This window comes from Pristis pectinata, chromosome 13 (genome assembly GCF_009764475.1).
Source record: "Pristis pectinata isolate sPriPec2 chromosome 13, sPriPec2.1.pri, whole genome shotgun sequence".
Classification (NCBI taxonomy): Eukaryota; Metazoa; Chordata; class Chondrichthyes; order Rhinopristiformes; family Pristidae; genus Pristis; species Pristis pectinata.
Genome location: NC_067417.1, coordinates 25,432,271 through 25,457,673, shown reverse-complemented (window position 1 = coordinate 25,457,673; position 25,403 = coordinate 25,432,271). Strand labels below are relative to the sequence as shown.

The 25,403-nt window shown below is 41.0% G+C and overlaps 1 protein-coding gene across 1 annotated transcript in view; it reads right to left on the bottom strand.

The window, feature by feature from the left end:
- LOC127577345 (PH domain leucine-rich repeat-containing protein phosphatase 2-like) overlaps window positions 1–25,403 on the bottom strand; it is a 98,571-nt gene that overhangs the window by 16,488 nt on the left and 56,680 nt on the right. The window contains exons 8-13 of the mRNA XM_052028471.1: window positions 24,290–24,520; window positions 11,041–11,243; window positions 10,340–10,400; window positions 10,017–10,112; window positions 3,461–3,616; window positions 350–550 (exon numbers count right to left, since the gene is read on the bottom strand). Of these exons, the coding sequence (XP_051884431.1) occupies window positions 350–550; window positions 3,461–3,616; window positions 10,017–10,112; window positions 10,340–10,400; window positions 11,041–11,243; window positions 24,290–24,520 (948 nt within the window). The remainder of the gene's footprint in view (window positions 1–349; window positions 551–3,460; window positions 3,617–10,016; window positions 10,113–10,339; window positions 10,401–11,040; window positions 11,244–24,289; window positions 24,521–25,403) is intronic.

Below are 25,403 nucleotides of genomic sequence, written 5' to 3'. Positions count from 1 at the left end.
GAGATCCACAAGGATGTTACTGGGACTGGAGGGCTTGAGTTCTAGGGAGAGACTGAGCTTACCACCATATTATACACATACTTTTTTTTGAGTTACTGATCAGCTACCTATATTCAATAATTTATTTCTTTCAATTAGCTTGTCACAGCCTAACAGAAAACAACTAGGCTTGAACCAAAATGTTATTGACCCATAACATTTTTATTTGGGAACAATCTATCCACTTCTCCAAATTAATCAATGTTATTTTCTTTATGGTTGGATAAATATCAAACTTAAGTGTAAAACTGAGGATTCTGTAAATATTAGTTACTAACTGCTGGATGCACAAAGAGAAATAGTGCTTTACCTGGCTGGGAATGACTGAAGTTGGTTGTAAGCCAAATGGAGAACTCGAAGGCGTGGATGTCCAGTCAGCATTGAAACACACTTATCAGTCAAGTTGTTTCCTGTTAAATAAAGTTCTTGCAGCACACTGAGACTTTCTTCAGTATCACTGCTAATAGGCAACGATTCCAGGTTGTTTGCAGACACGTTGAGACATCGCAAGCTAGAAGAAATAAAAATATTTTTCTCAATGAAGTACTGAAGGATGTATTCATTTTTTTAAATTATCCTTGGATGTGGACATTCAAGCCTTTGAAAAAAGTGATAATGTGCTGCCTTCTTGAACTGCTGCATTCCATGTGGAAAAATTATTCCCGTAATTCTCTTGGTTAGGGAGTTCTTGGAATTTCCAGGCAACAATGAAGGAATGGCTGTTTAAATCCAAGTCAGTTTTGTATACAACCTGGAAGAGAATATGAAAGTGATTGGATTCCCATACAGTTTTTGCCCTTGGCTTTCTCGGTTGGGGAAGATGCAAGTTTAAGAAGTACAGAGTAAAAAACCTGCACAGAGTAAAAGATTCTGTGGTGCATCTTGTAAATAGGACATACAGCAACTCAGTGGTGGAGAGAGTAGATGTTTAGGTTAGCAGTGAAGTAAAAATGGAGTAGGCTGTATTTGCTCTAGATGATTTCACTCCTTATGTGGCTGCAGCCACACCCATTGAGGCAAAAGTATTCTACCACATTCCTGTTTTGCACCATGTAGTTGATGTAAACACTTTGGGGAAGTCAGGAGGTAAGCCATTAGTCGCAGAATATTCTTTTATAGTAGTTAATACAGAATTACAGACAAGAAACTCATCTATGCCTTTAATGACATGCTAAAGGTCACTGTGCAGTCTCCAACTGTTTCTTTCACAGACACTGCAAAAAGTGTCAATTGCATCTGATGCTCAAGGGGTGGCTTTATTGATTGCCCTTAGCAGTTTCAGTCACAGACTGCAAAACATGTACAGGAAAATATGGTGAGTCTGGAATGGAGTGTGAAACTGGGGTAATGGTTTGGAGATCAAAGCTTTGGGGTAATAGGTCAGAGTCTAGGTGAGATTGTGACCTGTGGATCAGTGGGAGGAAAGACAGGGATTGGGAAAGTGGCAGAAGCAAACTGGAAGATAGAAACTTAAAGAAAAACTGAGGAAATCTTCATGGATATGTTTCCAGGAGTCAATTAGGACCTGCTCCAGACTTCTCAAAACAATATAACCTAATTTCCCAGGCAATGGTTCAAAGAAGATTTGCACAGGGAATGATGGAATTCAGTGAAACAGATACAGAAATTGTGTAATCAGCACCAGGGTGCTTTTTGACTGGAGTGCTTGGTTGAATTTCCAGAATGGCACTGTTTGACATGGAAATAGCTGAAGTTGCACTTTCACTCTGGAAACAAGTTTTTTTTTGTAACAGTTCTATGCGACTGAATTTCTAGATCTATTTTACAGATGCTAAATAATTCACAATGGAAATAGAGAGCAAATCTGTTACTGACAGGAGACTAAACTCATATTTGGTTACAATTACCATTAGAAAGATCTGAGGAATTTGTAGAGAGCTAGACATTTTTTTTAAACAGCAGTGGCATTTAGGACACAAGCCAGTTTAAAAGCTAAATGCTAGAGTTATGCCCCAGATCAAAAACTATCTTATAACAATTTCATATACCACCAACTGACCCAATTTTGCACTTCATGTTTACAAAAAACAAAATTTACTGTTCTTTTAATAAGACAATCTCATTTTCATTATTTATGCTCGTGGTATATATTTTACAAGGCAAGAAATGTGTCATGTGAACATAGGTTAGAAGTATAGAAAAGGAAGTGAAATCTTATTTTATTAGAATTAATATTTTATTTACATACTTAAAGGCTAGAAATTATCGTGGCAGTAGTACAGCCCTTTGAAGTCCTACTACATTACACCACAGAGCAATAGATCATCGGTTTATCTTGGGATCCTTCATATAACAAGGACTTCTGACTTTAGCCAAGCCACACACACACTCCCAGGACTTCTTGAAATGAGGTACTGAAGGGCTGTGCTGTGATCCATGGAACTAAATTGCCAATAAATAAATTTCTTCAGGAAGGACCATGGGTAGAGAGTCTTCTAGTTCTTTCAGGAATTGTACTCTTACAGCCTTTTTTTTTGAAACAGCACTCCTGAACAGGATGTACGATGTTATGCAGCTGTTTTCTTGCCATACTGAACAAACCATTTACCTCCAGCATTTTCATAAGTATTTTTAAAGGAAATATTCCCATGCTTTATTGTTAACAGTGAGTTTCTCCAAGGCAAAAATATTCAAAATGAACAATTTTTGTTTATATCACTCTAACCCAACCAGTTATTTAAAATTACTCTAATAGCCAATGAGTTATGCATCTCAGAGTGAATGTTATTAGTCCATTATAAAAATCTTCTAGATTTCAGAAACAACAAACTCAGTTAAATAAGCAGATCTTTACTTATCATTCTATTCATGCAACCATGATTGCACTATCAGGATACACAAGCTATAATTTACATTGCTAGCTCTGAAAAAAAAACAAATAGCAGCACCAGACTGATGCAAGATTTAAATTCAAGATAAATGGCCCAGGCCGAAGAAAATGTCATGCAAGAACTTAAAAAACACAAATCCTCAAATTTCTATTTGTCTGCCCTTTTTTCATAACATTGCTAAGCAAATCAGTTGAATTAGTGTTAAATAAGTAATTTACAGTATTGTTCAATATAGTTTTCAATTGTCTTCAGTCACAAATCACTCCCTAGAGTACAACAACCTGCCACTAGTCAAATATACTTCAGCAAAAAACAAACTGCTGGAACAGCTCAGTGGGCCAAGCAGCATCTGTGGCAGCAAAGGGATAGTTGACGTTTCGGGTCAAGACCCTACATACAGTCCTGATGCAGGATCTCGATCCGAAGTGGCAACTATCCCTTTGCCTCCACAGATGCTGCCTGACCCACTGAATTCCTCCAGTAGTTTGTTTCTTGCTCCATATTCCAGCATCTGAAGTCTCTTGTGTCTCCATTCAAATATACTTATTTTAACATTCAAATATACTTACTTTAAAGCCTTAAGGAATAGGCATTCTGGAAGCTCATTTAGCTGATTGTGTTGTACATCGAAAACCTCCAGAGGTATGTGCTCCAACTGATTTGGCAGACTGTGAAGATGGTTATGTCCAACCAACAGTTTCTGCAAGCTCAAGCTGCACAATAATCTGTGGCACACAATGGAGAAAAAATACATTTTTTTAATTTGTTGCACACAAGATGCAAGTAGCTGTATTGATCCTGAGCTATCTTATCACATCCAATTTTCCATGCTTTCAGCTTGAAGATATTGGATTCATGTGGCAATATAATTTTATGGTCTGCGATGCCCTGTGACTTGCAAGATAATCTATTCATAAGGACAACCAACTCAAGTTCCAGTGACTAATAACCAGTACCAAAATATAACATAGTACTCTGCAATAGGTTTCAAGAATAAAAGACCCCAAGAAATAGGAGTAGCAACCATAAAGCCTATGTAATTTTCACTACTCTTCAGTGAGATCATGGCTGAACTTCCAAGTCAATTCTACTTTCCTACTTAATTTAAACAAATCTAGCAGGGGGTGGGGGGGGGGGGGGGGGGGGGGGACCCAAAACAGTGGTGTTCATAAGTTCAGTAGGCAGGAACAGGACAGGGAGTAAGGGAGTCCTGATAAACTAAAATGTACTTATTTTAATGTAAAAAGCCTGACAGACAAGGCAGATGAACTCAGTCAGTCCAATAGTCAGCAAGAATTGGAGGACCAAATATGAAGGTAAATGGCAAATAGCTGCAAGAATAATAGGGCTGTAATAGTAGGTGATTTTAGTTTCCCTAATACTGACTGGGGCTGCCAAAGTGCTAAGGGCTTGGATGGGGCAGGATTTGATATGTCTAGGAACATTTTCGCAAATGATATGTAGATGGCCCTACTAGAGAAGGGGCAACACTGATCCTCCTATTGGGAAATAGGGTGGGGCAAGTGACTGAAGTGTCATTGGGGGAGGACTTTAGGACCAGTGACCATAATTCTATTATTTTTAAAATAGTTCTGGAAAAAGATGGGACTGGTCCACAAGTTAAAGTGCTAAATTGGGCAAGGCTAATTTTGATGACATTAGCCAGGAACTTGCCAAGGTTGATTGGAAGAGGCTGTTTGCAGGTAAAGGGATGTCTGGCAAATGAGAGGCTTTTAAAAGTGAGATAGGGAAAGCTCAGGGCCAGCATGCTCCTGTTAGACTGAAGGGTAAAGCTGGCAGGATTAGAAAAACCCTCATTGATGAGGGATATTGAGCCTCTGGTCAGGAAATAGGAGGAGGCATATGTCAGGTATAGGCAGCTGGGATCAAGCAAATCCCATGAGATCACTGGCAGATAAGGCAAAGGAGAATCCTAAGAGATTCAATAAGTATATTAAGAACAAAACAGTAATTAGGGAGAGAATAGGGCCCCATAAGGATGAATGTGGTTGTCTATGGGTGGAGCCAGAGGAAATAAATGAGGTCTTAAATGAATATTTCTCATTTATATTTACCCTGGAGAAGGTCATGGAAGCCAGGGAATTGAGGGAAGAAAATAATGATGTCCTGAAACATATCCCTATTACATAAGAGTTTGTGGTCTTAACGTGTATAAAGGTGGATAAATCCCCAGGGCCTGGCCAAGTGTACCTTACAACATAGTGGGAAGCTAGTAAAGAAATTGCTGAGGTCCTGGCAGAGATATTTAATCATCATTAACCACTGGTGAGCTAATAAAAGTCTGGAGCGTGGCTAATGTTGTGCCTTTATTTAAGAAGGGCTGCAAGGGCAAGCCTAGGAACTACAGGCCAGTAAGCCTAATGTCAGTGATAGGAAAGTTACTGGTGGGAATTCTGAGGGACAGGATCTACCTGCATTTAGAAAGGCAAGGACTGACTAGGGAAAGTCAGCATGGCTTTGTGCGTGGGAAATTGTGTCTCGCAAATTTGATTGAGTTTTTTTTTGAAGAGGTCTACCAAGAGGATTGAAGAGGGCAGGGTAGTACACATTGTCTACATGAACTTCAGTAAGGCCTTTGACAAGGTCCTGCTTGGTAGGCTGGTCTGGAAGGTTAAATCACATGGGATCCAGGGCAAGCTAGCCAATTGGATACAAAATTGGCTTGGTAGTAGGAGTCGGAGGGTATGCCACAGTGATTTGTACTGGGTCCATTGTTGTTCTTCATCTATATTAACGATCTGGATGAGAATATAGTTGGCATAGATAGTAAGTTTGGGGATGACATCAAACTTGCTGATACAGTGGACAGTGAAGAAGGTTATTTAAGATTACATGGGGATCTAGAACAACTGGAAAATGGGCCAAGGAATGACAGATGGAATTTAACTCAGACAAGTAGTGTTGCATTTTGGAAAATCAAACCAGGCCAGGACTTGCACAGTAAATCACAGGGCCCCGGAGACCATTGTGGAACAAAGAGACCTTGGATACAAGTACATAGTTCCCTGGAAGTGGTGACACATATAGACAGGGTGGTGAAGAAGCCATTTGGAATGCTTGCCTTCATCGGTCAGGGCACAGAGTAGGGTGGTGAAGAAGCCATTTGGAATGCTTGCCTTCATTGGTCAGGGCACAGAGTACAACAGTTGGGACGTCATGTTACAAATGTACAAGATGTCGGTGAGACCACACCTGGAGTATTGTGTGCAGTTCTGGTTGCTGAGCTGTAGGAAGGATGTCATTAAGCTGGAAAGGGTGCAGAAGAGATTCATAACGATGTTGCTGGGAATGGAGTGTTTCAATTATAGGGAGAGATGGGTGAGGCCGGGCTTTTTTACCCTGGAGCTTAGGAGACTGAGGGCTGACCTTAAGGAGGTTTCCAAGATCATGAGGGGCATAGACAAGATGAACGGTTAATCTTTTTCCCAGGGCAGGGGAGTCTAATACTGGAGGGCATAGATTTAAAGTGAGAATGGAAAAATATAAAGAGGACCTTAGGGCCAACTTTTTTCACACAGAGAGTGGTGGTTATGTGGAATGAGCTGCAAGGGGAAGTGGTAGAGACAGGTACAATTACAATGTTTAAAAGACATTGAGGCAGGGTCCTGGATAGGAAAAGTTTAGAGGGATATAGGCTAAATGCAAGCAAATGGGACTAGCTCAGGTAGGCAACTTGGTCGGCATGAACAAGTTGGGCTGAAGGACCTGCTTCCATGCTGTGTACCTCTATGACTATACGACCTGAAATCCTCTCTGAGTTACATACCATCTTGACTTGGAAGCATATTGTTCTTTCAACAACAGTGTGTAAACCCTGGTACTCCCTACCCACCAGTATTTTGGAAATACCTTCAATAGAAAGACAGCAGTGGTTTAAGAGGATAGTTTATTACCACCTTTGAGAAGGTAATTAGGTATGGGCAATTGACATCCACGTCCCAAAGAATTAGTATGTTGAAAACCCCATATCCCTCAATTCCCCCTCTGCCCAAATGCCCATTAATCTCAGTTTTGAACTCTCCACAGCAGAGAATCTGACCCACAGTTGCCTCTAATTAGATGAACACTACTTCAAGCTCAATGTAATATTCAGGGACTGCTGCATTGTTTGCAAAACTGTTCATCAGATTAGGTTTTAAACCTCAAGAAGACACAAAAGATCTCAAAGCACTACCCAATAAAGAGCAACAAAGTTCTATTGGAGACTTAGTCGATATTTAACCTTTAATCAATGTAAAAGTAAAGATGAAATCTTTTATTGCATTTGTGGCATCTTGCTAGGTGCAAAATTGACTGCCACAGTTCCTATATTAGAACAGTTCATACATTTCAAAAATATTTCATGGGCTGTGAAGTGCTTTAGCATTGCTTGAGGAAATGAAAGATGCTTCAATAAACACAAGCTCCACTTCTCTGATCTCCAATCTGCATTTGGAGGGAAAGACAGAGGGATGACAACTGACGCATGCATTGAAAGAGAAAAATGTAGGAACAGAGAAAAAGCACGAGTTACAGAGAAACTGCAAAAGGAAAGAAAACATTAACAGAAGAGAGCCACAAACAGCTCCAACAGAACTCTGACTTCTTAACAAGAACCTAAGTAGCAAGAGCTGCCAGGATAGGAATAATTACTATGTCTTTATAATAATTTACTTTAGTCCTCTTTCATGTTCACATTTCTCCAAATACTTCATTACATGAAATCTTTTTAAATAGACAGAGTTAAGAAAAACAGCTGTTTTGCACCAAAATCCTAGTTTGAGAATGGAATTTTAGCCATGACTATAGAAATAATATGTTTCAAGAATCTGAAGAGATTTTTAATAAACAGATAGTACAAAAGACATATAAGCAGGAGTTGAATATTTGGATCTTCAAGCCAGTTTAGCTATTCCACACAATTATGGATGACCTTTCATCACAACTCCCTCCTCCTGCACTATTCCCACATGGGGCAATTTCTTTCAAGTGCAAATATCTATCATTCTCTGTCTTAAATATACTTGATGACTGAAAATCCACAGGCTCCTGGGGTAGAAAATTTCACCTTGTCTTAAACTCAGTGGCTGGTCTTTTTACTTGGAGATTATGACCAATTCTAGATTGCCCAGCCAAGGGAAACATCCTCTGGAATCTGGAGCAATAAACAAACTGCTGGAGGAATTCAGCAGGTCAAGCAGCATCTGTGGAGGCAAAGGAATGATCAACGTTTTGGGTCGTGACCCTGCATTAGGACTGAGGGTAGAGAAAAGATGGCCAGTATAAAGAGGTGGCATGGAGGGGTGAGACAAGGGCTAGTAGGTGGAACCTGGTGAGATAGGGGATGATGGGCAGATGGAGCCAAGTGGGAAGAGTAGAGGGGGAGGGTAACGTGGAGGAGAAGAAACCCAGGTGGATAGGTGTGTAGGTGATGGGCAGATGGAAATGGGAAAGGTGAACAAAGGGAGTGAGAACCTAGGTGAACTGGTAGGAGTGGAAAAAGAACACAAGGGGATTGAGTTACCTGAAATTAGAAAATTCTATGTTCATACCACTGGCTGTAGTCTACAAAATTGGAACATGAGGTGCTGTGTTTCTAGTTTGTGTTTGGCCTCACTGTGACAGTGAAGAAGGCCAAAGGCAGAGAGGTAGGTGTGGGAATAGGAGGGGGAGTTGAAGTGATATGCAACTGGAAGCTCAAGACAGCCGATGTGGACCGATTGAAGGTGCTCCGCAAATAGTCCTAGTCAGCGCTTGGTCTTGCCCATGTAGACGAGGCCACATCAAGAGCACCAAATGCAATAGATGAGGTGCATGTGAATCTTTGCCTCACCTGGAAGGGCTGTTTAGGTCCCTGGATGGTGGTGAGGGTGGTGTAGAGATAGGTTTTGCACCTCTTATGGTTGCAGTTGTAAGTGCCAGGCGATGGGGATCATGAGGGATTAGTGGTCCAGGGAGTCACAGAGAGAATGGTTCCCTGAGGAAAGCAGAAGTGGGGGAGGGGGGGGGTGTAGTGGAGGGGAGAGAAGGAAGATGTAACTAGTGGTGGGATCTTCTTGCAGCTGGTGGAAATGGCGGATGTGTCAGAAGTGGTTCAAGTGAATCTGAAGGCAGGGTGGAAGTTAATACCAAAAGGTTATAAATTGGCGAGTTCTGCATGAGCGTAGGAAGCAGCACAATGCAGTCATCAATGTGGAGAAAGAGGTGGAAAGGGGTGCCAGAATAGGTTTGGAACAAGTACCGTTCCACATAGCCAACAAGAAGAGAGGCATGATTGGTGTAGAAAGGGGGAGGAATCAAAAGAGAAGTTATTGCAGGTGAGAACAAGTTCTGCCAGGCAGATGAGAGTATTAGTGGAGGGGAACTGTAGGGTCTCTTTCAGATAGAAACAGGGAGCCTGAATATTTTTCTGTGCCATAATCCATCTGCCAATTTCCTAGTTTTCCACTTAATCACTCCATTTCTTTGCAATCTCCTCACAGCGTGCAATCCCACTTACAGTTAGCAAACTCAGAGACTTTGCACTCTGTCCTCTTATCAGTCACTGTTACAAATTTCAAATAGCTTAAGTTGAAACACTGATATGTTCAGTACTGCTATAATTACCACCTGCCAAATGAAAATGACTCATTTATTGCTACTCTATTTTCTGTTTGTGAACTAATGTTCAAGCCATGCTAATCTTTTAAATCCTAATTTTGCGTAATCACACGCGGCACTTTTTCAACATTTTTTTTGAAAATCCAAAAGCATGACATCTAATCGTGCTAATTTGTCCAATGTCATTGGCTCACAAAAATTGCAACAGATTGCATCTGAAAGAGAGCCAATACAATAATGCAGAACTTTCCCATTAAGGGATTACTAGATTATGACTTCATATCCTACACCTACCTGAAACTGCAGTCGGTAGCACATGCAAAATGAATGCAAAATGTTCTGAAGGCAGCATTGGCAAAGCTAGCTAGAGATTAGCTTTCAAGGTCAAAGCTCTTTCCACCAAACTAAATTAGCTACAAAATCTTAACAAGGAAAAAAAAGTGTCATCACCTCAAAACAGATAACATGTCTATCCCTCAAACTATCCATCAGCAACAAGAACTCAAATCTACTGGTCTTTCCCACCTCATAGGTAATTCTGTAATCAGGTTATGACTGACATCCAGCAGTTCAAGTTTCTTGGCATCACAGACCCAATCAGGTACAGCTTCCAATTTGTTCCTATTAAGGTAAAAGAATTTGATTATAATATAATAATTTTAAAAAATTACTTGAAGAAAATGTTTTGTAGAACAATTTAATAAAAAATAACCCAGTCTTCTGTGATATTTTACATTTATGGGAACAGTATATGAACCATGACCATTTTAGCTTTACTAGCACAGTATATGGAGTGTGTATAATTTTTTTTCTTCTGTTTATGTACATACAATTAGATACCTGCCTACCTTGAGAGATCAATGTGAACCAGTTGACCAGGAAGTGGATATATGCTCAATGTTGTCAACTCTAAACAGACACCCAAAATAAATTATTAGAACACAATATCTTAAAAATAAATTCCAATCAATCTCAAGGATGAATATGAATTTAAATGTATCCTTTTTTTTTCAACTATATCAATCTATTAAAAAGAATGTACAACAGTATGTAGCATGCCCTTTACCACTTATCTTTCTTTCTGATACCTGGCTTTTTACAGATTCAATTAGCATTTTGTACACTCAGATTCACTAACTTCCATATTAGAATTATGTCTTTTTTTTCCAAAAATAAACTTTATTCAAAGAAAAAATATACATTTCCCCATTTTATCTTGGTAGTCTGAGCCGTGCAATGCTTCTCTGCACCTCAAACATCGCCTTTTTACCACCCCCCTCAGAGATATCATGCTTTGTTTTACCCTTCATGTCACATGGCACAATTTCTCAAAGCCAAACATCATTCCAGATGCCATCGTATCTTTGGAGTCCACAAGAACCACAATATTTTTTAAAACATAAATTGAATGGCTTTTTTCTTAAACTACCTCAGTTTGGTAAGCACCAAGTTGGAACAAATTTGCATACCATTCACATCATAATCACCAACTCAGGCTGTAGAAGAAAATGGCAATTTACAGGAAGTGACCAAAAATCTGTTTACTTACGGTTGAAGCCAGCATACAATGTCCTCAGAGAAAAACCACTTAATGTAAGGGTGGACAGCTTGTTACGTTCACAATGCAGATGTTCAATACTTGCAAACACACTTAAGTCAAGTTCAGTCAGGAGATTGTCACGCAGATCCAGGTAAGTTACGTGGTTAATAGCTTCTAGGTTGTCCATCACCACTGACTCAATTGAATTCAACCTAATAAACACAAAGAAACAAATATAGATTTGAGCCCAAATTAACGAATAGCACACTTAAAGCAACCAGTAAGACTTGAGACATGAAGTGAAAATTCTCAGTTACGCAACAAGACAATTACGATCACTAAACAGAAATAAATATGATTAAACTACAAGCAATGAATTGCACTAGTTTACAAGAATTTCTCAAGGACTTGACAAAGACAATAAACATAGCAATCTAATATATGATATATAACTCTTACAGATCAAAATTCCATAAGCTCTGCATGATTAAGACAACCGGATAGCTGAATAAGCAAGAATTTGAAGACATTTATAATTGGCAATATAATTTCAGAAGGAAAAGGGTTATGTGGAATTTTTTTTAACCAATTATTACTTAAATTTACACTTTTCATTTTGCTGATAACTTGGACAAGGAGGAAAAACTTGAATCCTTTCTAACTTCTTAAGGTTGATAGATGACCAATTTGAAACCAATGAGGTTCAGCTAGAAAGATTTAAGATTATTTAAACTTTCTTATAACCCTTTGCTGTGCTTGCATTTGTAGTTCAGATATTTTCCAATGAGACAAATAATCAAGTAGAATATGGGCATGAAGCAAACCTACACAAGATAAACTGCCAAATAATACCTACAGGGCATCCTAAACCTCTCTACAACCAATGTATTACCTTTGAAATGTAATCACTGTAGGCAGATGATTTGTGAAATGCAAACGTATCAAAGGCAGTGAATGAATGACCTGTTAGTCTGTTTTTGGTAATGAAAACTTATTAAGCTCTTTAATCAGTGTCACAGGATCATTCCTGGCCTTGAATGGAAATAGCAACCCTCTGCTCACCAGCTTGGGTTATATGGTAGAACTTAGAAGCCTGTAGGTTCACTTTCATACCCTATTTGAAAACACAACCCTGGAGGAAAGGGGAAAACAGGATTTAAATAATTTTTATTTCAATTACTTCACTTTTAAGGATCTGGGTATCATTGGCAAGGCCAGAATTTGCTACCCATCCTTAAAGGTCCTCACGAAGTATTTTTGAACAGCTTTAGACCAGGTGATGGTAGTCCCACTGTGGTAATGGGCAAGGAGTTTCAGGATTTTGACACACCAATGATCAAGGAAGAGCCTTACATTTCCAAATTGGGATGGTGTAAGACTTGGAGGGGAACCTGCAAGTGGCAGCATTTCCTTTTGCCTGCTGACCCTGTCCTACTCAGTGGTAGAGGCTGTGGATTTGGGAGGTGCTGTTTGAGTTCCCTTAAGAGAACAGCTGCAGATCCTTAGAAGATCATTAAATCAAGTGGGCTTCTTCTTCCTGGGTGGAATTAGGCTTCTTGAGTATTGTTGGTGCTGCCCACACCCAAACAAGTGGCAAGTATTCCTTCAGGTCCCTGACCTATGTCTTTTAAGTTGTGGAAAGGCAAAGGGGTATCAGCAGGTGAGTGACTTGCTGCAAGGTACCCAGCCTCTGACTTGCTCTTGTAGCCATAGTACTTATGTGGCTGGTCCAACTGAGTTTCTGATCAATAGTGACCCCCAAGATATAGATGGTCTTGAGGAGAAAGAAGCCAAGAAGACTTGGAGAAAGAAGCAAGTATCCTGCAGTATCACAATATTTATTTCAAATAACTGCCTAGAAATTAGATTGAGTAGTGCTGCTTACTTCAGAACCGTGCAAATAAAAATGCACTTATCATGAAGTGGAATGTATTAATGACTATATTATACATCACCATGCTTCATTCAGGTTTAGCTACTCTTCCTGGCATTATTCAAGCTTGCACAGCTGATGTGATTTCTTCATGAGATGTGCATTAAATTACATCATTTCACATGCCATACTCCACTTCCTATGCCATATTGATTTAGAGTGTAGTATTAGACTTGGACTCAACTAATGCAAGTCTCAAAGTTGAGTTTATTGCCATATGCACAAGTACATGTATACACAAGTGGAATGAAAAACTTACTTGCAGCAACATCACAGGCACATAGGCACAGGCACTTAGTCTCCGAAATAAGCTTAATCCTTTAGGCCCCCACCACTGATGTGCCCTCAGTGACCCAGTGCCTGACAGTCCAGAACCACCATCTTATCTCCTAACCCTCCTCCTACCTGATCAGGTCCCCAACGCCTGACCCAATGATCTCTTGTTGCAGGTCACACTGTTCACCCACTCCACGACCACAGCCACAGCCACATTATTGACTCCTGACCTAGCCCCACACCCCGATCATGATCACCAACACTGAAACCCATCACCCCTTGTAACTTACCTGCCTAGGATGCAGGAAGCCAAGTGTTCCATGATTAGAATCAGGACCTGGTGTTTGAGGCAGGAGAAAAGGTGAGAATCATAACCTCCATCAAGAGATCAAAAGTCAGGGGCCTGATCAAGTGAGGAGGTGATGAGTGGATGAGGAAGGCAGAAGAATCAGAGATTCAGAAGAGAACAGGGGTTCCAAAGTGTCAGACCTGGGCTAGATGGAAGAGAGATCAGTGCTCCCCACATCCCCCCATGGAGTTGGGGACACAATGAATTAAAGCTTGCCATGGAACTTGCGTTACATGAGCTCCAGTCCACTGCTAAATTATGAAGGCCTAGTCTCCCCTGGAATGCCCAATGATAACCTCTCAGAGTTCTGGAATAAGTATGGCACAAGTGGAGAAGGGTTGCAAATTTAATTTGCATTTGTTTGCAGCTGTAGGCCCAAAACCAAGGTGTTAATAGTTACACTGCTTCAAGACCATCTTGCACAATTAGAACAAATTAGAACTTCTAAGCCTTTTGGAGGGGTGGTGAAAAGTGAGGAAAATGTGCATTTGTATTACTTGAGACAAACAGTTTTAATATGAAGAAAAATATTTAAATAGATATACATACATCCTGACACTTGGATATCATCTTGGATTAGCTTATTTCTCCCATAAAAATATTCAACCCCAAAGATGCTCTTCCAAGACCACACTGTTACTGGCTGAGGGTCTTGCCGCCATCTTTTGGTGACCTGTGGTGTCATAACATATGCCCCATCATGCTGGAAATCAATTCTTTCGTGCATCTGAAATAGAAACAGAAAATGCTGGAAATTCTCACTAGATTTGGCAGTATTTTCACAGGGAGGAAAACAATTACTGCTTCAGGTTAATGACCTTCCATTAATGTTAACTCTGTGTTTCTGTCTCAGGCATCTGCCTGACCTGTTGAGTGTGTCCAGCATTTTCTGTTTCTATTTCAGAAATCTAGCAACTGCAATTTTTTGCTTTTCATCTACACATCTATTGCATTCAACAGTCACCAGTCTTTGGAGTACTCAACAGCAATAAACTACATTTATATAGGTTTAATGTACTAAAACATCCTGTGAAGTGTTACCAACAGAATTTAACACTGAACCACAAAAGGAGATTTTTGAACAGTTGGATTTTCTGGAAGTGAGGGAGAAACTTGCATAAGGATTTCCAGAGTGCAGAGTTTGACAGCTGAATACACAACCACCAATGTTGGTAATAAGTTCAGGAATGTACAAGAGGTGAGAATTATCAGTGCAGTGATCTCAGAGGTCATATGCTGGAGGAAGTTTCAGAGCGATGGGTAATAGCAAGGCCATGGATGGAGTTTAAAAAGAATGATGAAATGTACAAATTATGGCAATTGCTAGCAATACTCAAATTCCAAATAATCTACATTCTGAATCAGTTCTGCCACTGGGCAAAATTCTTTCATTTATACAACTGGAGTAATGCAATATATAGATAAATGTGGTGCGTCTTCCATGCCATAAATATCTTATAATTATGTGATGAATGGTCAGCAACAACAACTTGTATCTATTTGATGCTTTTTTTTAAAGAAAAAAAATATTCCAAGCCATCCCATGCCACGTGCTAGTGAGGCAAGAAATAGGAAGATAGTACAGTTAATGCATGGCTAAAAAGCTGGTATAGGAGGGAAGGTTTCATATACGTGAATCACTGGGATTTCATCAAGGGCAGATGAGACCTGTACAAGAAGGGCGGGTTGCACCTAAACTGGAGGGGCACCAAAATCCTTGCAGGGAGGTTTGCTTGTGCCACTTGAGGGGGTTTAAACTGCTGAGGCATTGGGGTGGGAACCCAAGCATTAGGTCAAGCCGGTGGAGTGGTTGAGGACAAGGCAGAGGTTAGGTCAAGTAAGTCTAATAGTTAAAACAGGCAGGTCCAGGATAATGAAAAAGGTAGGAATGATGGTCTGAGGTACACTTATTTTAATGCAAGGAGTATAAAGGGTTAGGCAGATGAGAGAGCCTGGATTAGTACATGCAACAACAGTAAAATTGTGAACAGTCATAGCCACAAATTAAAAACATCCACAGGACATCTCTGCAGGGGTTCCTCAGGGTAGTGTCATAGGCTCAACCATTTTCAGCTGCTTCATCAAGGACCTTCCTTCACTTGCAAGGTCAGAAATAGGGATGTTTGCTGATGATTGCACAATGTTCCACACCATTTGCAACTCCTCAGATAATGGAGCAGCCCACATCCAAATGCAGCAAGACCTGCACAATAACCAGGCCTGGGCTGATGGGTGGCAAGTAACATTCACAACACAAGTGCCAGGCAATGACGTTATCCAGCAAAGGAAAATCAATGTTCAATGGCATTACCATCACTGACTCCCTCACTGTCAATATCCTGGGGGCTACCATTGACCAGAAACTGAACTGGAGTAGCCACATACACAATGTGACTACAAGAGCAGGTCAGATAATAGGAATCCTGTCGCGAATAGATCACCTCAATTCCCCAAAGCCTGTCCACCATTTACAAGGCTCAAGTCAGGAGTGTGATGGAATACTCTCCACTGAACTCCATTGAATGTTGAATACTCAACATTCAAGAGGTTCGACACCCATACAGGACATAGCAGCCGACTTGATAGGCACCCCATCCACAACCATTCACTCACTCCACCACTGACACACAGTAGCAGCATTTTGTATCATTTACAGGATGCACTGCAGCAATTCACCAAGACTCCTTAGGGAGCCATGACCTCTGCCAGCTAGAAGGACAAAGGCAGCAAACCATGGGAACCCCGCTACCTGGAAGTTACCCTCCAAACCACACACCATCCTGACATGGAAATATATCGTTGTTCCTTCGCCATCACTGGGTCAAAATCCTGGAATTCCCTCCCTAACAGCATTGTGGGAATACCCAGGTTTCAAGGACTACAGTGGTTCAAGAAGGCAGCTCACTACCACCTGCTCAAGGGCAATTAGGGATGGGCAATTAAATGCAAAACCCACATCCCTTGAGTGAACTAAAAGAAAAATGAAAGGCATAGATAGGGTAGAATCTTTTTCCTAGGGTGAAATGTCAAATACGAGAGGGCATAGCTTTAAGGTGAGAGGGGGAAAGTTTAAAGGAGATTTACGCGACAAGTTCTCTTTTACACAGACAGTGGTAGGTGCTGCTGCCGGGGAAGTGGCAGAAGCAGATACAATAGCAACGTTTAATAGGCATTTAGACAGACACATGAACAGGCAGGAAATACAAGGATAGTTTAATTTGACATCATGGTGGGCCAAAGAGCCTGTTCCTGTGCTGTACTTATCTATGTTCATGATAATGTATTACAGTTTAAGGAGCAAAGGCAAATGGAAAAACAGCTATGGAACACCAGAGCACAGGGCCAGATTAAAGTGCATAAAAGAGGAATTGATACTTCATTTATACAAAGACTAATCAGGCTGAAGAACTGAATTCAGCTCTGGGCACCAAACGTCTGGAGAGCCCAATCAGATATGAAGCACAATTTAAAGAGCAGACATGGGTGGAAAGACAGCATTAAACCCCAGAACACAGGATCAGATAAGAAGAGGAAAATGAGGAACTGAAGGTTCATTTGTGCAAAGTCTTGGCCAGACTACATCCAAACTTAGCTCCAGGCATCAAGCGTCAGGAAAGATACGCTGGCCTCTGAGATGGCACAGTGGCTGAAGATTATAAGTACAGGCTGAATAAAATGGTGCTTGGATTGTTTTGAGTTTAGAAGGCTGATGTATAATGGTTTGGGGGAGAATGTTTAAAATGATGAAGACATTTGGGAGGGCAGCTAAAAAGAAATAAAAAAGGGAAATAATCTTAAAATTTGAACTAGACCAGTGGGATCTGAAATTCTTCCCAAAATGACTTGGATCTGGGTCAAATCTTAACACATGTAAAACTCTATAAATAGTGTCATATTTTCTTATTAAGCACCAATAACACCCTATCAACTGGCTGTGAGCTTATACAAAAGCAATATCCAATGGATGCTGGAAAATGAAATAAAACGGATAATTCTGGACACTCAATATGTCCATTGGCATTTGTGATGAGAAAAAAAATGCAGCAGAGCAATCAGAGAAAGGAGTTACCCTTAAAGGAATGCTTCCCATGGCTGGCGAGACAAAAATAACACACACTATGGCTGCCAAAGGATTGTGCAGGATGGAAAGGTGAATGAAGGAGCTCCCAGATTCACTGAAAGGGGTTCAGAAGTCCAAGTCAATGAAATATACTCCAGGAGGTTGGCAGGACATGGCTAGAATTGTCATCTGCCAAAATGACAATCCCTAAACAATGGAGCTAATGTCAGAAAAAAAAATCATCTCATAAGGCAAGGCAAAGATCACACCAATGAAAAGAATGCTCTTTTATTTTATCTTCCACACCTTCACCCCACCATTGAATTTCACTCCCTCCATCAGCAACACAAAAGTAGGAAGATGGAAAGGTTACTTATTGTTCTTCATTTAGGATAAAACAGAAAGGACTTGGGGGGGTGGGAGGCTAGAAAGCAATCTGCATGGAAGAAGGTCTAATGCAAGTGTAGTGCCTCTCCAGGATTTAGGACACCATTCTCAAGGGTAGAGGGGCCAGGGTGCCTAAATCAGAGATTAAAAGGAATCTGCTCTATTCACCATGTCTGCTGCTGCACCAGTACAAATGGGTTTTGAATGCAACTTACAATTGCACCCATTTTCTGGTTCACCTTTCTCCCTTCAACAGAACACCAACATTCAGGGCAGGAAAGGCAAGAGGTATAGAAGGAGCACAGTGAAATGGAGGAGCTAGGAAAAACAAAGATCAAGTGGAAGATGCAGTGCAATATAATGGTGATGTTGATGACCACAATGCACACTGCACCTGACATCCTGCTGCACCACCTCCTCAGAGAATGACTCTGCAAAAGAGCGAGTAAAATAGGCTAAAGGGAGATGTGTCAAGTGAGAAACACCAGTCATTAGTAGGCTGCAGTCTTAGATAAGTGCATGGAATCTGTTTGGACTCAAAAAGCTACCTACAAGGCACTAAGATATGTAACAACCTTTTCCATGTACATATTGTTTCATTATTTATACAAGACACTTCTGATGTTTAAAACCACTCTTATTAAGGACAACCAACCTGATAGATTGTTATACATTGCATACCCTGCAATGCTTCACTTAGAAAGGTTGCTAATGTCATGCATGGCATCTGAACATGCTTAAGAAAAACAATAATTGAAACTAAACAGCGAGCAATGCTCTCCATGAAATATGATAGCTCCACTGCAGTGAAGCACATGATTGCAAAATAATTCAATTTATACCATGAAAATTTTGGATTATGGAAAATTAGATTATGGCTGCCATGGGTAGGGATGAAAGTAGATATGATAATGGCATTTCAGAGGCTGTGAGATAGACACATGAATATGCATTGAATGGAGGGACATGGATCATGTACAGGCAGAAGAGATAATAGTTTAATTTGGCATCGTGTTTGGTGCAGGCATCTTGGGCCGTAGGGGCCTGTTCCTGTGCTGTACTGTTCCATGCTTTAAAATCTGGCAATAATTTCAAAAGCACACTTGACCGTCATCTTCCAATCCTCCTCCTCGGCTTGGTTACTCTGACAATACTTATCGTGGCAACCTCTGAGGGAGAGGTTGTGAAATACAAGATGAAATGAATCATCTTCTCTATGTTGTCCATTCCCAGGGTATTAAAAGCGGCAGGAATAAGTTAGACATCATTAATCAAAAGTAATTGCTTATAGAGGAAAGCAATGACACTACATTGATCATGTCCAATTGTTGCAAACAGAGTGAAACATGATGCTTCTACTGCTGATATTTGCTGAGTTCTATCCCATTATCTTGAAAAGGTCAATTGGTCCAATGAAGCTCACTGTACTTTCATGAGTGATTTCTCAGTATTGAATAACAGTACCCTCATTGGTTTGAAATTTTAGCTGCTCAATGCATCTCCACACCCACTGCATGGTAATCTGATCAAAAGATTAGAATGTGCATTACCTTGGACTGCAATAGATGGTGAGTAGTGGTCCAAAGGATTCAAAATTAACATCAATGCTTAAATTTATGGAATGGAGCAGCATAGCTAGATGTGAGGGAACATAATGGGTTACCTGAGGTCTCCTGGTTAAATATTGACGTTAAGGATTTCAATATCGAGACAATCAAAGGTATGCACTGAGGACTATGATTTAGTACAGACGTTATGAAACTGTCTCTCTACTCAGCTACGATGGGAGATAAAGCTGTTGATGCTGAACTGGGGCATTCCCACCCTTATCCTCCCAAATGTCTTCAAGTTATGTCTCATGGCCCTCAGACTGATGGTCTGCACATTGTAGGCACCAGCTGCTATCTGTGGTTGGAAAAGCATTTTCCACCATGACCTGGTACTTGCATGGTTCCCATCGCATTGCTGCTGTTGTTGGGAGTCTGAACTGCAACAGAAGTAGAAGGTACTCTTATTCCACAGGGTCAATCCTTCTGGTCAGTGCCGACCTTGATAACATCCAGCAGTAGTGATTTCCTTAGGATGAAGGAGCTATGGATGCTGTAAGGAGAGCATTACAAAAAAGATAGACCTTGGGGTACAAGTACATTCTTCCCTGAAAGTGGCGACACAGGTAGACAGGGTGGTGAAGAAGGCATGCTTACCTTCATCGGTCAGGGTACTGAGTACAAGAGTTGGGCCATCATGTTACAAGACGTTGGTGAGACCACACTTGGGAGTATTGTGTGCAGTTCTGGTTGCCTCGCTATAGGAAAAATGTCATTAAGCTGGAAAGGATGCAGAAAAGATTCAGGAGGATGTTACGAGGACTGGAAGGCTTGAGTTATAAGGAGAGAGAGGATAGGCTGGGGCTTTTTCCCTGGAGAAAAAGGCTGAGGGATGACCTTACAGAGGTATATAAACTCTTGAGGGGCACAGATAAGGTGAAATGCCATGGTCCTTTTTCCCCAGGTAAAGGAGTCTAAAACTAGAGGACATGAATTTAAGGTGAGTGGGGACAGATTTAGAGGGGAACTGAGGGGCCAAGTTTTTCTACACAGAAGATGGTGTGTGGAATGTGCTGCCAAAGGAAATGGTAGAGGCAGGTACAATTACATGGTTTAAAAGACATTTGGACAGATACGTGGATCGGAAAAGTTTATAGGGATACGGGCCAAATGCAGTCAAATGAGACTAGCTCAGGTAGGCAATTTGGTTGGCATGGATAAGTTGGGCCCATTGGCCTGTTTCCGTGCTGTATAACTCAATGACTCTTAATAACAGGAGCCCTCAAAGGCATGAACAAAACAAAAGCTGCTTACATTGATGAGAAACACACACAAAATGCTGGAGGAATTCAGCAGGTCAGGCAGCATCTTTGAAAGGAAATAAACAGTTGACGTTTCGGATCAAGACCCTTCATCAGGACTGGAAATGATAAGGGCAGAAGCCCAAATAAAAAGGTAGGGGGAGGGGGAGGAGCACAAACTGGCAGGTGATAGGCGAGTCCAGGTGAGAGGGGGAAGGTAGGTGGGTGGGGAGGGGGGATTAAAGGGAACGATGCAAGAAGCTGAGAGGTGATAGGTGGAAGAGGCTAAGGGCTGAAGGAGGAGGAATCTGGTAGGAGGACAGTAGACCATGGAATAAAAGGAGGTGGGGAATAGGAAGGAGGTAGTGAGCAGGTCATGAGGGCAGGGGAGGGGAAAGAGAAGGGGTGAGGGGCCCACAGGAATGAGGGTAAACAATGAGGGGGGTGGGAAGGGGTTACCAAAAGTTAGAAAAATCGATGTTGATGGCTTCAGGTTGGAGAACACAACATTCTCTGCAACGTCCGCCACCTCCAATGGGATCCCGCCACCAGGCACATCTTCCCCTTACCACCCCTGTCCGCCTTCCGCAGGGATCGCTCTCTTCATGACTCCCTTGTCCACTCGTCCCTCCCGACTGATGATCCTCCCTGCACTTAACTCTGCAACTGTGCAAAGTGCTACAACTGTCCCTACACCTCCTCCCTCACTACCATTCAGGGCCCTAGACAGTCCTTCCAGGTGAGGCACTGCTTCACCTATGAATCCCAGGGTGTGATTTATTGCATCTGGTGCGGCCTCCTCTATACCGGTGAGACACAACTCAGATTGGATGACAGCTTCATCGAGCACCTTTGCTCCGTCCGCCGCAACAGCCAGGATCTCCTGGTGGCCAGTCACTTTAATTCCACTTCCCAGTCCCATACTGATATGTCTATCCACGGCCACCTCTACTGCCACATTGAGGCCAGACCCAAGTTGGAGGAAGAACACCTCATATTCCATCTTGGGAGTCTCCAACCTGATGGCCTCAACATTGTTTTCTCTAACTTCCGGTAACCCCCTTCACCCCGCCCCTTTTGTTTTCCCTCATTCCTGTGGCCTCCTCACCCCTTCTTTCCCCTCCTCCACTCTCATGACATGCCCACTACCTCCCTCCTATTCCCCACCTTCCTTTTATCCCAAGGTCTACTATCCTCTGGTACCAGATTCCTTCTTCTTCAGCCCTTTGCCTCTTCCACCTATCACCTCTCAGCTTCTTACATCATTCCCTTTTATTCCCCCTCCCCCACCCACCTACCTTCCCCCTCTCACCTGGGCTCACCTATCACCTGCCAGCTTGTGCTCCTCTCCCTACCTTTTTATTCTGGCTTCTGCCCTCTTCCTTTCGAGTCCTGATGAAGGGTCTCAACCCAAAATGTTGATTGTTTATTTCCCTCCATAGATGCCGCCTGACCTGCTGAATTCCTCCAGCATTTTGTGTGTGTTGCTCCAGATTCCAGCATCTGCAGAATCTTGTGTCTGCATTGATGAGAAGCCAGGAATGCTGACAAGCCCCAGTACCTGATATGCCATGACCTCATCAGTCAAATCGAAACGGATGCATCATTCCTCCACGAGTAAATGCCTCGCTGTCCTCTCTCACCAAACAGAAAATGGAGAGATCTGCCATAGATCTGCTGCTGCTGCCTGGAATGATCTTAGGGCCAAGGAGCTGAGAGCTATCTTAACCTCCACAGAGGTTATCCAGATTTGAGCACATGGCCAAATGTTGCCCTGAAGACTTCATTTTATCTCCAATGCCAAGATGATAATTGGACTAAGAAATCTTGAGTTTGCATTGTTCGTTAGACAGAAATAGTCTCTCTGAAGACTCAATGGGAATAGGCTCTTTCTGTAAGACTTTGTCTCCTACTCCAGGTCCTAAACCCTCACTGAGTGGCTCACCCCTCCAATCGTGAAGCCTGCAATAATGGAACGTGGCCAGCAGTGTCACCCTTGAGGCACTGCATTAAATGCATTGTCAGCAGTTAACTGCCATGAAGAAGCATTTCATCAGTTGTAGCAAACTCTGAAATTTGAAAGCTGTGAGAGCACATTGCAGTCAGTTGTGAAGATGTCACTTCTGATATCCTTCTAAATGGTGGAAAAATCAGTAACAACACGCTCCTAATTTCAATGACACTGCTCCATGACGGTCACCAAGTAGAGCTTTGAGCTCCATTTTATGTTAGAAACAGGAACGTACATGAATAACAATGTCATTAAGCACGTGCCTGGCACTGGGAAGAGGTGTGACATGCTGATATAAATCACAACCAGAAGTGCCCAGTCTAATTTCATCCAGCACTCCAATTTCACTCAGAAATGTTTGCTAGTGCAATTCAAAATCTAGGCATTAATATTTTATCAGGATAGACCAGAAATGTTCTCTTTCTACAAATGGCACTTGATCTGCTAAATATTTCCAGCAGTCTCCACATGCACATGCATTTATCGCTAAACTTTCGCAAATATGTATCTCAGTTATGACCAACTGTTAAATATCTATTGTACCAATTTCCTACTATATCCTATCAAAATTATTTAACATACTATTTTCTAAATCACAAGAATCAGATATACAGCAACAACATTAAACTTGCTTAATTTCAAACAGCCCATATATGCAGAAAAGCACATCATACACATGCAACCTGGTATGTTCACTTACATTCTTATCAATATCTAAGATGCCAACACAAAATGCAACTTCCTACAGAGGACTGCAAAACTGTTATAAATGTAATCCAAAGGATCAGCAAGATTTCTCCAGGGGTCATGTGGAAGAAATTGTGCAAGAATCTATTTGCAAGACCATAGGTATTTGCCATGGGATTGAGGAAAGGATAGAGAGTAGCAGGCAGATGTTTGGGGTGGAATAAGCAGATAAACAGGTAGCTTTTCAGAGGATGATAATAGGGTGTTTTAGGCGGTAAAACACAAAACATATGCTGGTAGGATTGTGCAGATAGCTGGTAAATCTGGAATTAGTTCAAATTGCAATTAAGTTTCTGAATCTGTGACTTCAACATCATGTTCAACCTGCACAAACATTTCATTCCCTAAAAATTATAGAAAAGAACATGTCCTATAATTTACAAATTCTGTTTTCAGAAACTTGAGAAAGTTGTTCTTTAATTTAAAACATAATGAACTGCTATTTAGTTATTAGTAGATTAATTTACAAGTTCAGTAAGTGAATATAAACAGAACCCTTTTAGTTTGATTGTATTTTGCTGTGTTAGTTTTCAATAATTTTAATACACTGACTATTTGTTTGTTATGTGCCAATCCGAACCACAGAGATTGTGTGTCAGTTAAGCGAATTCATAGAGCCCCAGGCGTAGTATTTAACAAATCCTTACCTAAGATCCAGGTGTTTAATGTGAGTCATCTGTCCCAGTGATTCCAATGTCAATGTCTGTAAATGGTTTCCAGCCATACTAAGTTTATCCATAGCTTTCAAAATCGTACACACTGCTGGGATCTCTTTGAAGTCATTGAAGGACAAGCCAAGATGAATTAGCTGTTGCACATTTCCCAGTTCTGCAGGCAAACTCTGTAGACAATTTCCATCCAGAATAAAGGTCTGTAGACTTGGCAGAAAAAGAAATGATATTTTTTCTCTATAAATTTTATACATAAAATAACACTTTCACTTGTTTATAAATGCAAATGCTGAGTCTGTTCAGAAAACATAGGGGAAATACCTGAAGTGCTAGTTAATATAAAAGATTTGGTAACAGATTCCTTTAAATCAAGAACAATTTGAAAACAGAATGAAAATAGAGAAATGTACTCGTATATTTTAAATTAAAATAAACAGAAGCAAAATAGGTAAAGGCCTATAAGAAATACCTCTATGGGTGTCTAAAACTAGGTATAGGCTGAATTATGCTCAACATTATCCATGAGATCTCTATGGATGTGGCAAAACTTTATGGCCCTGAGATAGTTTAAAAAAAAAGTTGAAATTGATTTTTTAAAAACCAAGTATAATCAAAACTACATTTAATAACAGTTCTAATGTACATAAAGTAATTCAAAACATTAATATTAGTTTAAAATAAAGAAGAAACCACTTATTTTTGGCATCCAAGTGAAATGAATGGAACTGTGCTGAGTAAGCCAGCTAAGGGGCCACAAATGACTGAGTCCCAACTCCAGATTCAGTGTTGAGTCCAGTAGCAGTGCAGGAGATCAGACGTGTTAGCATCTGATCTGCAATTTGCTCCATTCCTCCATGGTGCAATGCATAATGCTGTTAGCCAGGGGTTCCCTCCAGAAACACTGGCTGAAGCAGAGCACATCCAGACCAATATAAAAGATTCCAAAACTCATAAATAAATCCAATAAGGAACTGAGGAGATGCATCCTTCCTAATAAGTGGTGCACTATAGAATGTGCCATCACAAAGCAATTGAGAGGAACAACAGAAGGGAGGCTAATAAATACATAAAAGCAACTGAAAGATGCATT